Genomic DNA, 15,110 nt, shown 5'->3' on the forward strand with positions numbered 1-15,110 from the left:
TTAAAGGCGTGCGCCACCACGCCCAGCTTTTAAGGGGCTTTCTATTGGTGGGGAGGAGGCATTGAGCTTGTGGCTCTCCACAAGTGGTCTAGAGGGAAGGAGAGGGAATAGTCTGACGGTCTCAGAAGCCAGTTTCTTTGCTGTGGAGAAGTTGGGTTAACCAGGGATGCTGAACTGAGTTTGTGAGAAGACCTCTTTCCTTCTGATGCACAAGCTGGGACCGTAGCCAGAAGCGGCGCAGGCCCTCAGGGCAGCAAGGTGCCCTGAGGCAGGAGGAGAGCCAGCAACCACTGACAGACCTGTCTCCTGCTGGAGTCACTGTGCTGGGGGCTTTTGGGGACTCGCCTACCCCCACCCCTGACCATGAGGAACCCCGAGGGGGACCCCGGCCTGGGATGCCCCAGCCTAAGGGGGCTCCAGCCTTCCAGTTGAACCGGTGAGGGCAATGGGATGGGAGGGGCTGATGGAATGGGAGGGTGAGGAGGGAATTTCTAGACCTTCAGTTATCTTCCCTGGGTGGGTGGTCTTCCCCAATGCAGTCCATGACACCCTCCCTGATCTGGTTCCTGGGCCTCCCAAGGGGGCTGGTCAGATCCTCTCTAAAGGGAATGGGGCTCCCTGCACCCTTAGGCTCTCTGTTCTAGCCTCCTATCACCCTTAATTCCAGCTCAGCCCTCTTAACCCTGACGTCTCCTGCAGCTTCAGCCTACTCTTTGGTTCCTGACTATGCATTTTCCCTCTTCCTCTCAGGATTCCCCTGGTGAATCTGTGATGCCCCCCATGTTGGGGTGCTGCCAAGCAGGAGGCCAAGTGGCCAGCATAGCCACCATCCACTGAGGGTGGGGCAACCATGGGGAATTGGGGCCATGGTGGGGGGCTCCTAGCTCCTGTCCTTGCACACAACCTGGGACACTCACTAATCCCATGGGCAAGCCCAAGTGTTTGTCCTCCAGTGACTGGGGTCTCCCATTCCCACCCTTGCACATTCACATGAAAGCCTTGCACACTCACCCACACCCTCACAGGCCATAGCACAGTCACGCTCTCCACGCTGCTCCTCTGCCATGTCCCCGTTCGCGTCTTCTCAGCCGGCTCCTAGCTCTCTCCCTCGGGTTGTCTATGTCCTGCCCCCTTTACATTCTCCGTGCCCATCTCAGAATGGGCACAAGCATTTCTGGCTCCAATATATGGCATAGTGTGCCCACTCTGCCTCATCAGCACCCACTGGTCTAGCTTCTGTGGCCCTTGCATGCTGCCCTAGAGGTGGGTGGGAGGTGAGCTAGGGACTCCTTGTACCATTTGTCATGGCCCCATTCACATCTGTGTCTTTCCATCCCATTCCAAGGATGCTGGCATTGCTGAGGGCTCCCCCACAGGAACGGGGGTAGTGAGGCCCAGTTGTTAAACTCTGTCATCAGAAGTATGGGTTTGGGAAGAGTATCCTGCTGCACTACATGAGAAGGGACCCCTATGTCCTCCCTTCCCTCCCAAGGCCCTTGTTTTGTCTGTCCTGGATGTCTGTGTGTATGTGTCTGTATGGAATTCGGAGCCCCCTCAACAGGTCCTCCATCTCTCATCCTCCCCAAGGCTTCCTTAAGTGTACCTAGGCTGCCAGGAACTGAAGCCAGCTGGTTCAAGGCCATTGGGAGCTCTGCCTCCATATCCACCCTTCTCTCCCTGGGTCGTCTCATGTCCCCTCCTTCCCTCTCCCTTTTCTGTTCTTCAGGTTCTTCCCTCTTTCTCGCTCATCTCTCCAGCTCCCTTCTCCCTCTTACCTGGCTCCTATGCTGTGATATATATTTTTGTATTATCTCTTTCTTCTTGTGGTGATAATCTTGTGGGATGTAAGTTTCAAAAATTTTCAAATAAAGCCTTTGCAAGATAATTTAGTTCCCTGTTTTGCCTTATAGTTCCCAACCCCTGGCACCCTCCCCCCACCCCCCATACACAGAGAGGATGGACAGGAAGGAGAATGGGAGAGAAAGGGGAGATGAGGAACTTCTTCAGACTAGATTGTCACCTGGCCTGTTCTACCTGAAGCTGGAGACTGATGGATAACTTAACTTAGGACAGGATGAAGGAAGGAACCAGAGAGGCTCCAGAGGAGAAAGAGCCCTGTGGGAGGAGAACTTGCATCTGAAGTGTTTGTAAGGCTTGCTTGTTCCTTACTAGTGAGGGTCAAGAGAGACCAAAGACAGAGAAAAGTGGGGACATTTCTTAGGACTAGCAATGGGATAAGCCGGAAAAGCAACTGATTGATCTGACAGAGTCTCTCACCCTGTTTCCAGGCTGGCCCATACTAGATTCGCCCACCTTGGCCTCCTGAGTGCTGGCATTACAGGCATGAGTCACCACACCGCACTGGGCAAGACAGCTAAGGCAGAGGGTAAAGGGTCAAAGGGAGAGGATGAGTGAGCCCAGTAGAGGATGCTCTCCCTGCTCTATCTTCATCCTTGCTCCTTACCATGGCCCTGCCCATGACTGCCCGCCAAAAAGCTGTGCTGCACAAGGAGCTCTGTGTGCAGCTCAGTGTGGTTTTCCCACTTGCTAAGGTGTGGGAATGGAATCAAGGGGTGTGTCTGGGGAGGGAACACAGGCTGCCCAGCTGGGATCAGTCACCTCCGAGGTCCCAATTCTAGGTTTAGCTCTTTAACAGCCCTAGTAAAGCCCACACATCAGTTTCTCAGCTGTTGCTAGGCTCTGTTGCTCTGGTAACCACCTAGATCTTGTGTCCTATTCCTCCCCACCCTACCCCCCATCTGTGCCTCACCTGCTCTTTGGAAATGGGTAGTCCCAAGGAAGTAGGAGACAATATAGTATCCAAGAGAGTAGTGTGGGTTGCCCGGAATGTACCTGCCTCCATTTGTTTTATTTTTGAGGCTATAAATAGGAATGTGCACACACACACACACTGATAGGTGTGCTTTAGATACTGACGAGCTGTACTGTGTATTGAAATACGTGTAGCTGAGCCCCTAAAGCACACGGTGATGAGTGTGGGAAGGGAGGAGTGTCTGTCTTAGGACAAGGGCAGAATTAGGACAGGCTGCTCCAGAGGAAAGCATCGATGGGAGGAGTCGTGAACCAGGGACCACCCTGCAGAGGTATGAGGCGAACAAGCCTTCTGAGGAGGGCTGTCAGCACGGTGCACAGGAGATTCCAGAGGGAATGGAAAGGGAGGGGGCCAGGAGGAAACTGAAAGGCCAGGGGGAGGTAGTTGGGTAGGGAAGGAAGGGCTATGTGGAAGGTGAGGAAGAAGTCTCCTTAACCTTTCCAGTGTTCCCCACAGGGCTGGAGGCCTTGCCAAGGCGAGGGGGAATGAAAGAGCACTTGGAGTAGAAGGGCAAGATGTTCGAAGGGCTCCCAGGGCTCTCACCTTCCACAACTCTCCCTTTAGAGGGACAGTGTGACCCTGTGGCTCATCCATATGCAAAAGGCACACATGAAGTCCCCTAATGAACAAGGAATTAATTGCTGTCTGATTAGACTGCAGTCCTCCTAAATTTAAATAAATTAAACATACCAGTGAGACACTGGGAGTCTCACCTGTTCCCTTTCCCCAAATGCCCTCTCCACCATGAAAGGACAGATGGATAGAAAGATGGGAGAGAGAAGACAATCTGGATGTTTGGATCGCCTAGAGGAACTATGCCAGCTTGGGTCAGTGTCTTGCTAACCATGACAACGCATGGACCCTGGGGAACACACCTTAATTTTTCTCTTAAAACTCCAACAGTGACTCAGGGCTTTAGGTCTTCAGCGATAGAGTTATAGAGGAGAAAAAGAACAAGGACCAAATGGCTCTTCTGAGAACTGGAAGTTCCTTGGAGGCCACAAGTCACAAGTCCAGTTTGAGGGAGGCATCTCCCATCACCAAACTCTCTCTGTTGAGGGAGTACATCAAATGACTCAGCCAAGGTTCTTCTAGGCATGTTTCTGGAATGCTTACCATTGCGGTAGACCAAAGCAGGGGATGGGGAAGCCCCCAGGAGGAGGGATCTCCTAGCAGAGCTCAGGGTGTGGAAATGATTCAAGATGGAAATTGTGCCAGCTGGAGAACCCCAGGCTAAAATTAACAGCCCTCCTCCCCACCCCACTGTGTCCCACATTTACTGCTCTAAAGCTTTGTTCCAGGGACTTAAAAGTGGCTTCTTAGAGCAAAAGGCAGGAGGAGGGCTGCCAGAGTCAGGGGGCTCAGAGAATGCTTGAAGAATGTACAGAGGAAGCAGAGCTGGAGAACCAGGACCTTCGGGAATTACTATTTTGCTTCCATATTTCTTTTTTTTTTTAAAGATTTATTTATTTATTATATGTAAGTACACTGTAGTTGTCTTCAGATACTCCAGAAGAGGGCGTCAGATCTTGTTATGGATAGTTATGAGCCACCATGTGGTTGCTGGGATCTGAACTCTGAACCTTCCGAAGAGCAGTCGGGTGCTCTTACCCACTGAGCCATCTCACCAGCCCTGCTTCCATATTTCTTTCCTTTCCCTTCCCTCTCTTCCTGACTTTTCTTTTACCTTCTCTTCCTTCTCTTTTGAAGACAGAGTCTCTGTATATAACTGAGGTTGGCCTGATCGTAACTTAGAATTCTGCCCCAGACTCTTGAATGCTGGTATTACAGTTACATGATGGCTTATCCTGCTCAAGTCCCCACACTCAAGTCCTTAGCCTGCTAATTTGCCACTGAAATCAACACAGACTGAGTGCTACGCTCGAAACTGTAATACGAAGGAAGAGGCACTCGGCATGATAGCTTACACCTATAATTCCAGTGTCTGGGTGACAGAGACAGGAGGATGAGGGGTATCGGGCCATCTTAGCTATGTGCTAAGTTTGGGTCAGTCTGGGCTCAAAATACGAAAACAAAACAGTGCTGGGAGACAGGTGAGCTTGTAAAATGCTCTCCATGAAAGTGTGAGGAACTGGGCCTGGTCCCCAGCACCCACATACAATACTGGTCATGATGGTTTCCATCTGTTAATTCCACCTTGGGGAGGCAGGAAGGATGTCAGGGTTTGATAGCTAGATGATGTGTTTGAATTGGTGAACTTTATGTTCATTTTGAGACCCCCATCTCAACAGAAAAAAAAAATGATCACAGGAATTAAGGAAGACATCTAATAATGACCTCTGGCCTCCACATACACACACAAAAATAAAAATAAAAATAAAAAACAAATAAAAGGTATGGTGATTTATGTCTGTAATCCAGCACCAAGGAGAGCCACTGAGGCAGCAGCATTGGAAATTCAAAGTTATCCTAGCAAGTTTGTGGCCAGGCTGGGGTACAAGAGTAGACGAGGCTATCTGGTCAACCTGATCTACATAGTGAGTTCCAGGTTAGCCAGAGCTACATAGTGAGACCCTATCCTAAAGAAACAAATATATAAAGGTAACTTTTGCTATTCCTGGCTGTGACTTTGAGGGGAGAAGTCACTTAAACTGGCAGTCCCACTTTATTTATCTGTAGAATAAGATCACAGCTCTTTGTTAGAGTAATTTTGCTTTCTCACGATTGGAACCCATTTGCATGAGCTGAGACAGACCTGTGGCTATACATACTTACTAAATAAATACATAAATAAACAAACATTATTTTAAATACTAAAGATTCTTTCCAGATTTGATACCGAGATGGATTTCTGGGAACCAAGTCTTTTAATCACTGGCCACTTGAAGCAGAGGAAGCTGGCACAGGAGTCCAACCAGGAATCTGCAGAACAAAGGAAATTACTAACAGTCACAGTCTTAAGAGAGGTAGGGGGTCTCAGAGCCTAGCAGATTAGTGAAGGTAGTAGATAGGATGTAAAGAAGGCATTTATGAGCCGGGCAGTGGTGGCACACGCCTTTAATCCCAGCACTCGGGAGGCAGAGGCAGGAATTCTGAGTTCGAGGCCAGCCTGGTCTACAAAGTGAGTTCCAGGTCAGCCAGGGCTACCCAGAGAAACCCTGTCTTAAAAAAAAAAAAAAAAAAAAAAAAAAAAAAGGCAGTCCCATTGCCCCATCTTACCTTGGGGCTGTTACATGCTAGCAGTTTAGCATCTTAGGGAAGGCCCAAGATGGGAAGAAGCTGAGCTCTACAGGGCCAGAATCTGTTACTTTACACATATATTGTTTCAGTATCTTAATCAGATAATCAGATTCCTGATAATCTTTTTTTTTTTTTTTTTTTAAATCTATGAGCTTTCTGTTTTTTGGAAACAGGATTAAATAAAGTCAACCATAGGTCAAGAGGAAGAACAAGAGACCAGCTGACAGGGAGTGAAGGTAGGAAAAACTGTGGAGTGTAAAGGGAGATAAGGTAGACGGATAGAGAGACACATAGGACGTCCTGACAATCTTAGTCGGGATTTAGATATATACATTAATTAAAATTAACAGTAAAAGCAATAGACTAAGAGATCTCAAAAATCCTACTACTTAGGAAGTGGAGGAAAGTGGATCAAGGATTCAAGGCCAGTTTTAAATACACCAATGTAAGATCCTGTCTCAAAGACAAAGACATAGCTGGGTCGTGGGAAGGAGAGGCAGATAGACTGCGATCTGAGTTCAAGGACAGCTTGGTCTGCAGAGAGAGTTCCAGGATAGCCAGGGCTACACAGAGAAACCCTGTCTCAAAAACAAACAAACAAACAAGCAAGCAAACGACAAAGACACAGTAAATGCTATGAATTTTTTAAAAAACCCTTTGGGTTGTAGCAATCAGGGAGTTTCCTGCAATAGTTTATAATGTTCATTTACGTAACAAACGTTTACTGGAATGCTTAATTCTGGGACCTGTTGATACCATCAGCAACAATTCAAAGTCATTGCCCTTATGGAGCTGGGCAACAACACCAGGTGAGCCATAAACAATATCAGGTATGCCAAGTGTTGTACTTAGAAGTAAAACCGGGTAAGAAGATAAGAGATGAGGGTGTTGGCAACAAGAAAAGACCAAAGCGAAAAGAATAACGGTGTGGTCAGAGGAAGACCGATTGAACTTTGGTAGCACCGATCCCGAAACCTCAGACAACTATGGACCTTCTTACCTTTCTTGAATATTCAAAAAATGAGATTTCCCCCTCCCTGGCTCAACAACAACAACAACAACAACAAAAATTCGGGAAGATCCAAGAAAAAAGGTTAACTCCCTACAACAACCTAGTCGACTCAGAAATGAGCTGTGACTCCCGTCTTTAAGATTCCGCACAGTCTTTTTGGGGCTGAAGAGTTGGCTCCGCTGTAAGGAGTGCTGGGCGTCCTTCCGGAGGACGGGAGGTTCGGTTCCCAGCACGCAGACAGGGAAGCTCGAAGCAGGCAGGAACTCCTGCACACACGCGGCATGCATTAGCACAGATACACTCATACAAAAGTAAGGCAAATCTAGCAAAAGAGGGGCGATCTAAACTGTCTTCAGTGTCTTGATGCATAATTCATGAACCTGTCTCGCTTCCACCCTCCCACTTCCCCAGAAGTCTCTTCCGGAAGCCGGGGTGCGCTCTCCAGATGCTCAGCTTCAGCTCTTTAACAGAAAGTGACTTCACTTCCGCTCGGGCGTCACATCCACCCCGCGCTCCGCCGGTTCCCGGGTGGGCGCTACTTCCGCCCTTACTTGTCGTATAACTTCTGCCCTCAAGACGTCCGAGCCCTAACAGCGCCGGATGTGGTCGAGCCGTTCTCGGAAGTGACTCGGACTCTGAACTCTTCCCCCCCCCTTCTCCTTTCCTGCTGCCGCCCTCCCCCCGCTACTTTCCTCCCCCCCCCCGTTTTCGTTTCCGGCTCTCCCGCCTTCTCCGCGAAACGACTGCACATCGACGCTGGGGGGGGGGGGGAAGTGGGCGTGGAGGAGTCGGGGTTCCCGGGAGCACGAGCCGCAGCACCACTTCCGGGTGAGTGTGCAGGAGGACGGCCCCCCCACGCCGCCTCGCGCCCCCGCCCTGCGGGTGTCTCGCGCGCCGCCCGTGCGAGCGTCGGGGTCCGTCTGGCGCCTGCAGCGCATGCCGGCGCGCCCCGCCTCGCGGTGCCGAGCCCGCGCCCCGCCGGTCCTCCCACTCCCTCGGCTCCTTCCTTCCCCGGTGACCGCCGCCCCTCCCGCGCGCTGGCTCTGGCGCTGGCGCCGGCGTCGCCGCCGCCGCCGCCTGGTGAGTGTCGCGCCGCTGCAGTCGCTGCGCGCCGCTGCCCCTCGCTCCTCCCCCCTCCCCCTTTTCCTCGGGCGAGCTGGGAAGGGGGGGGGTCCAGGATGGGACTGTGAGTGTGGCTGTCCCGGAACCGGAAGTGGCGGCGGTGGAGGAGCGGGCGATGAGGAGGAATTGGGGGGGGGTTTAGGGGGCGGGTGCCTGTCTAGTGGGTGGCAGAGTTCAGCTCCCTGGAGGGGTGAAGGAGGGACGTCCCAGAGACCGGTCTTTGAGGAAGGAGTGGGACTTGACATCGGGAGGAAGGACCCGGTTCGGTGTCTCGGGGGAGCGAAGGTTTTAGGGGGACAGCTGGGAGTCTCCAGTATAGAGACCACTGAAGGTTGAAGGAAGTACCTCTTGGCACAAGGCCTTGGGTAGGAAGGGGGCGAAGTCCTGGCTGAAGTGTGTGTGTTGGGGGGGGGGGGGGGACGAGGCTAGAGGAAGTGGCTGGGCCCGAACTTGGCACTGTGCCTGACACAGGACTAGGGCATCCCCCTACCCTCAGCTTTGCTTTCTAAAGCCACTTCCCAGGAGCAGGGACCCTCCTTCACCTGTGGCTCCTGATTCCCTGTAGCCCTGGGGGGAACGAAGAATTAAGTGTCCGAGCCTAGGAGTGGAACCCAAATGCTGCTGATAGAATTCATCTTAGTTTTGGGGAACTGGCTTTATTTCCCTTATGTACACTTAGTGGGTGTCACTGAACGCCTGTGACTCTCGCCCTTCCATCCTTGGATTGTTGGTTGGGGGAAGCTGTCTGCTTTCTGAATTGCTGACAGTCAACTTGTGAGGTTCTCCACAGTTCTCTGGTGGCCTTTCCATACTGGCCTCTGTAACCTAGACAATTTGTTTCCAGAAAGTTCAGGAGCCCTGGAAAGGAGAAGGAATAAGACGACAGGAGGAAGAGAGAGAGAGGGTAAGACAATCTTGGTTTAATGATTTGGGGAGAGATGGGGTCATCGCAAATGGTTTTTTTCTTTTTTTTTCCCTTTACAGTGTGATAGAATTATTGAAGCAATCAACACCAGCGCTTGCAGTGAGAGAGCAAAAAAGCCTTTTCTTATTGTGTCACATAGTACCCAGGAGGTTTTTGTGTAAAAAGTTGGTACTGTTTCTTTGTTACCTTTTCATGGCCAGTGGTACTCGACAGGAATAAAATGTGAAATACTCAGGTGAAGCCACTAAATGGGCTTACATTTTGTCAGAAATGTATTCTGCTATGGAGACACAGGGACTCTGATTACAGTATAGTCTTTATGGTGTCACTTATAGAAACAACAGAGGCAAGTTTGGAGTTTCCCATTCTTGGTGTTCAGTGGAGTGTTTGAGTGGCTCTGTTGAGTGATGAAGACTCTAACATGAGACAATTTGAGTTTGATGTGTCAGGTAATATTTTTCGGGGAACACTGCTTCTTGGATAGTTTGAAATAAAAGAGATAAAATTATATGGTGTCTGCTCTAGTAAATCTGGGAGAAATCAAAATGATACCTAATGCTAATACTGAAACCTTTCTATTTTTTGAGGGGAGGGAAACAAAATTTTGTTCTGAAGCCCAAGCTAGTGTGGAACTCACTAAGTAAACTCACTAAGTTTGGCCTCGGACTTGAGGCCATCTCTTCTCTCTGTGCTACCTAAGTGTTTGGACTACAGACATATGCCACTATGAATGGCAATGAGAAAGGTTCTTTAGTTGAAAAAAATAGCAGTTAAAAACAATATAGTTAGGAGCACTGGTTGTTCTTCCAGAGGTCCTGAGTTCAAGCCCAGCACCCACATGGCAGCTCACAACTGTCCGTAACTGTAGTCCCATGGGATCGATGCCCTCCACTGTTATACAGATGAAATACCCACATGCTTAAATCCATAAATAAACAAATTGGAGGGCGGGAGAGACAGTCCAGTTGGTAAAGTGTTTGTCATGTGAGCATGAGGACCCAGGTTTGCTGCCCAGAATCCAGGCGGGAAAGCGGAACATGGTGGTCCCAGTGCTGGGAAGGCAGAGACAGGTGGATGGCTCCCTGGGGCTTGGCGAGGCCTAGGTTAGTGAAAGACCCAGTATGTAAAAATAAACTGGTGGTACCTGAGGAATTGACTCATGAGGTTGTCTTCTGACTTCTATGTTCATTTTATAAACACACAAAAGACGGGATAGGAGGTAATGTAAAGTGAGCTTCCCCGAATTCTCAGGCTGTGACCTCTCACCTTCGAGTGGTTGGAAACACCTTAAATGGCAGCATAGGACAGAAGAGTGCAGGAATGCTCACCCTACTGTCAGCATCTCCTCGCTGTCAGTAACTCCTCTGGAAAGCAAATCTTTTGTACTTTTAAATTTTGTTTTTTATTTATTTTGTTTATGTTTAGAGAGGTGGTCAGAGGACAACTTTGAGGGAGTTGTGGATTCTGGGGCCCAAACTCAAGTCATTAGGCCTGGTGACAAGAGGCTTTTTCTGCTGAGCCATCTTGGCAGCTGTCTTTTTTACTTTACTTTTTAAGATAGGACACCATGTTGCCACAGATGACCTTGAACTTGTGATCCTCCTGCCTCTGTCCGAATGCTGGAGTTAGCAACTTTACTTCACCCAGGTTAAGTGGTGTTGGGAATCAAACCCAGAGGTTTATGCATGCTGGGCAAGTGCTCTACCAATTGAGCCACATCACCAGACGGAGCCTGGAGACTGGGAAGAAAAGTGATTATTTAATTATGCCTTACTCTTTTCCTTTCTGTGGATCTAGCCTTCCCTTCTTACTAAGTCGAGGCCTGATGGAGGCAATGCTGAAGCTCATTTTGAATCTGAACTCTGTCCTCTTACTCCTTCCTTTTTTGTTCTCTGGAGCTATAAGGGAAGTCTTCTACTTGTTCCCAAGTCCTAGAGCAGAGCCGGTTCTCTGGTTCTTTTCCTTTCTTTCCTTTTTAAAATGTTGTTTGTTTATTTGAGACACAGCCTCACGTAGCCCAGGTTGGTTTTTGCATATGGAAGGTGTGGCAGTGAAAAGAAGAATGTGTGTGGGTGCTTGTGCCATGGTGTAAGGAGAGTGGTCAGATGTCAGCTGGTGGAAGTCAGTTCTACCCTGTGGGTTCCGAGCGTCAAAGTTAGGTCATTATGCCTGGTGACAGTCACTTTTGTCTGCTGAGCCATATTGACAGCTCTAGATGGATCTTGATCTGGAGGTCATAATCTTCCTGCCCCAGCTTCCTGAGTGCTGGGGTTGCAAGCATGTGCCCCCACACCTGGCCCTTTTTATCTTTGTAGTATGTGTGGTTGTTTGCCAGCATGTATACCTGTGTACCACTGGCATGTCTAGTGGCTGTGGAAGACAGAAGAGAGCATTGACTTTCCTGAACCTGAAGTTACAGGTGGTTGGGAGCTGCCGTGTGGATGCTGGGAATTGAACCCCGGGAGAGCAGCGAGTGTGAGTGTTGTCACTATTGAGCCCTCTTTCAGGCCATCGCTCCTGCTCCTTGTTTATGTCTTTATTTATTTATTTAAAGATTTATTTATTTATTATATGTAAGTACACTGTAGCTGTCTTCAGACATTCCAGAAGAGGGAGTCAGATCTCATTATGGATGGTTGTGAGCCACCATGTGGTTGCTGGGATTTGAACTCTGGACCTTTGGAAGAGCAGTCGGGTGCTCTTACCCACTGAGCCATCTCACCAGCCCCACGTCTTTATTTTTGTATTCACTACATAAACCAGGCTAGTCTCAAACTCACCAGGACCCTCCTGTTTCTGTCTCCTGAATGCTGGGATTAAAGGCTGCACCAGCCACCACAGTGAGCTCTTTGTTGTTGAATGTGCCAGCATAATTAAATAAAACTGGAAAAGATGTTCTGTGGAGAGATGGTGTCCCCTATAATATCAGTGGCCTTCTTGAAGTGAGAATGTTAGGGAGAGAAAGTGGGAAGATGGGAATGGGAATCTGAGAGGTGGGAACCTGAGAGGTAGGCATCTGGGGGCACCATTTGCATTGCAGTTTAGCCCTGAGCTTCATTCTTGGCTGGCTGTCCAGTCAATCTCATACCAAGGAATATATGAATTTTGGATAACTTATCAGTAGAAAGGTAGTTATGGCTTTTTGTCTTTTTTTTTTTTTTTAACATTTATTTTTGTGTGTGCTTGCACAGATATGAGACATAGCACACATGTAATCAGGTGGAGGAGTTGGTTCTTTCCTTCTACCATGCACACTCTGGGGATCGAGCTCAGGTCATTAGACTTGGAAGCAAGCACTTTCACCTGCCAACACATGTTGTCATGTCTGTAGTTTTTGAGATAGGGTCACACTTGGTATCCAAATTGGCCTGGAACCATGTAGGGCAAATGCCAGACTCTAACTCACAGTAGTCCTCCTGTCTGAGTTTCTCAAGTGCCTAGGTCATAGGCAAGAGCTACTGTGCCCTACAGATTACAGCACTTTCCTCACGTGTCATTTTACAGCTAAATATGTATGCTTCCTTCTTGAGCACTAATTGTTATGTGCTTGGTTTGGGCTGACCTGTTAATTAGAAGTGCCTCTTTATTTTATTTTATTTTATTTTGAGACAATCTTATTATGAATCCTTGGCTGGAACTATGGAGACCAAGCTGGCCTTGAACTCTCCAAGTCCCTTTTTGCCTCTGCCTCCTCATTGCTGCTGATACTTAAACCATGTGCCGTTATAACTGGCAGGTTGAGGTTTTATTTTTACATTTTTATTACATTTTTCATATGGGGTGCACCACAGATCACACGTGTACTTATATTTTTGTCCCAGTTATTCTCTATATTGCATGAGGCCTGAGGATTAAACTCCGGTTGCTAGGCATGGCAGGAAGTGCCATTACCATCTGACTCTTGTTTACTTTACAAAGTATGTTAATGTGTGTAGGAACATTTTGCTTACATGTATGTATTTGTACCATGTGTGTGCCTGGTGTGTCAGAAGATTAGGTTATGGATGGTTGCAAGACACCATATGCTCGGAACTGGTCCTTGGTCTTCTGTAAGAATAAGTAGCTTGAATTTCTGAGGCATTTCTTCAACCCTGGCTTGGAGCTAAACCCTGTTTAAAACTTTTTTTTTTTTTTTTTTTTTTGAGATAGGGTTTCCTATATCCTAGACTGGCTTCAAACTTGTTATGTAGCCTAGGATGGCCTTGAGGTACTTTTTTTTTTTAAAATTATGTGTATGTGTCTGGTTATGTCTATGTAAGTATAAGTACTTACCAGAGGATTTGGATCCCTCTGGAGCTGGACTTGGAGGCAGTTGTGAACCATCTGATGTTGGTGCTAGGAACCAAATTTGGGTCTTCTGCAAAAGCAGCGTACACTTTAACCACAAGGTTGTCTCTCTCGCCCAACCCTAAAAGACCATTCCACCATTCAATCAGGATGGTGGAGAACATGGTAGGATTATGGAGTCCATGAACGTGAGCCCACTGTCACAGTTTGTGTCTGGGAAGTAAGTTCCTTGGTCACAAGCAATTTGGTATGGAATCCCATGATGGTGGATAACGGGTGGAAACAAACAAAACAAAACTGATTTTTGAAGTTACCTTTTGATGGGCGTTTACATGGGACATTGGTATTTTGGCATCTTTCCCTTATTTGGAGAGATCTGCCCACATTCTTATTCCCCAGGTGTCTCTCACCAATTTTCTAATCATGCTCTTTCCAAGTCACTGACCTTTCAGCCAGTCTTTTGGCTACAACCCTGTTGTCTCAGTTAGGTCTGTGAAGAGACACCATGACCAAGGCAACTCTTATAAGGACAACATTTAATTGGGGCTGGCTTACAGGTTCAGAGATTCAGTCCATTGTCATCAAGTTAGGAACATGGCAGCATCCAGGCAGACATGGTACAGGAGGAGCTGAGAGTTCTACATCTTCATCTGAAGGCTGCTAGCAGGATACTGGCTTCCAGGCAGCTAGGAGTAGGGTCTTAAAGCATACACCCACAGTGACACTACTCCAACAGGGCCACACCTTCTAATTGTGCCACTCCCTGGGCTGAGCATATGCAAACCATCACATCCCACTCCCTGGCCCCCATGGGCTTGTTCAAACATAGAAGTCTGTGGGGGCCACACCTAAACATAGTATAATAGAAAACACATTTAGTTCAAATTCAAAAGTCCCCATAGTCTATAGCATATAGCAGTCTCTATAATGTTAAAACTCCAAAGTCTCTTCTGAGATACATCCAATCCCTTAACTGTAATCCGCAGAACAAGACAGGAAACCAGTTGGGCAATTCTGCATCTCCATGTCTGATGTCAAAATGGTCTTCAGATCTCCAACTCCTTTTTCATCTTTGTTGACTGCATCAAACTTCTTTCTCCTGGGCTGTTTCTACTTCCCATTAGCAGTTTTTTCCTCAGCAGATAGCCCAGGGCTCTGGCATCTCGAACATCTTGGGGTCTCCAAGGCAACTTCAATGTTACTGCTTCTTGATTCAATGTCTGGGATTCACACATGAACTTCTGGGCTCCTCCAAAGCTCTGGCTGGCATCACTTCTCCAGCTCTGTCCTCTGTAGCACTCTAGGCTCTGGTTGACTCCACTCCACTGCTGCTGGTGGTGGTGGTGATATCCCATGGTACTGGCATCTCCAATACCCTGGGATCTTCTGCTGCAACTAGGCTTCACCAATAGCCTCTCTTAGCTCTCTTTATGTTGCCAAGCCTCAGTTCCTTTGCATGACCCCTTCAGTCTGGGCTGTCAACTATAATTGAGGCTGCACCTTCACCAATGGCCTTCCATGGACTCTCATAGTGACAAGCCTCAGCTGTTCTTCATGACTCCTTCATACCTTCAAAACCAGTACCACCTGGGTGACTCTTACACAGTACCAAGTACAGCTGCAGCACTAAGTACAACCTGGGCTATCTCTGGAACACAGCCTGTTTGTGCTCTCAGAAAACACTTCCCAGAAGATTTCACCTCAGTGATGCTGGTCTCTTCTTAATCACC

The 15,110-nt window shown here is 48.2% G+C and overlaps 2 protein-coding genes across 13 annotated transcripts in view; both read left to right on the forward strand.

The window, feature by feature from the left end:
• Pianp (PILR alpha associated neural protein) overlaps window positions 1-1,885 on the forward strand; it is a 6,403-nt gene extending 4,518 nt beyond the window's left edge. For 2 of the 3 annotated variants that reach the window (XM_021190457.1, XM_029535694.1), the window contains exons 5-6: window positions 215-436; window positions 751-1,885. In XM_021190457.1, coding sequence (XP_021046116.1) covers window positions 215-436; window positions 751-772 — 244 coding nt within the window. In that variant the 3' untranslated portion in view covers window positions 773-1,885. Of the gene's footprint in view, window positions 1-214; window positions 441-750 lie in introns of those variants that run through there. The other variant, XM_029535695.1, reaches the window with a different exon arrangement.
• A 5,957-nt stretch (window positions 1,886-7,842) lies between these two features.
• Window positions 7,843-15,110, forward strand: part of Znf384 (zinc finger protein 384) — a 32,605-nt gene continuing 25,337 nt past the window's right edge. For 5 of the 10 annotated variants that reach the window (XM_029534950.1, XM_029534943.1, XM_029534949.1 and 2 more), the window contains exons 1-2: window positions 8,335-8,533; window positions 9,013-9,072. The gene's annotated coding sequence lies outside the window, so the exon portion shown is untranslated. Of the gene's footprint in view, window positions 8,127-8,300; window positions 8,534-9,012; window positions 9,073-15,110 lie in introns of those variants that run through there. The other 5 variants (XM_029534945.1, XM_021190765.2, XM_021190766.2 and 2 more) reach the window with 5 other exon arrangements.

Source organism: Mus pahari, chromosome 2, assembly GCF_900095145.1.
Source record: "Mus pahari chromosome 2, PAHARI_EIJ_v1.1, whole genome shotgun sequence".
NCBI lineage: Eukaryota > Metazoa > Chordata > Mammalia > Rodentia > Muridae > Mus > Mus pahari.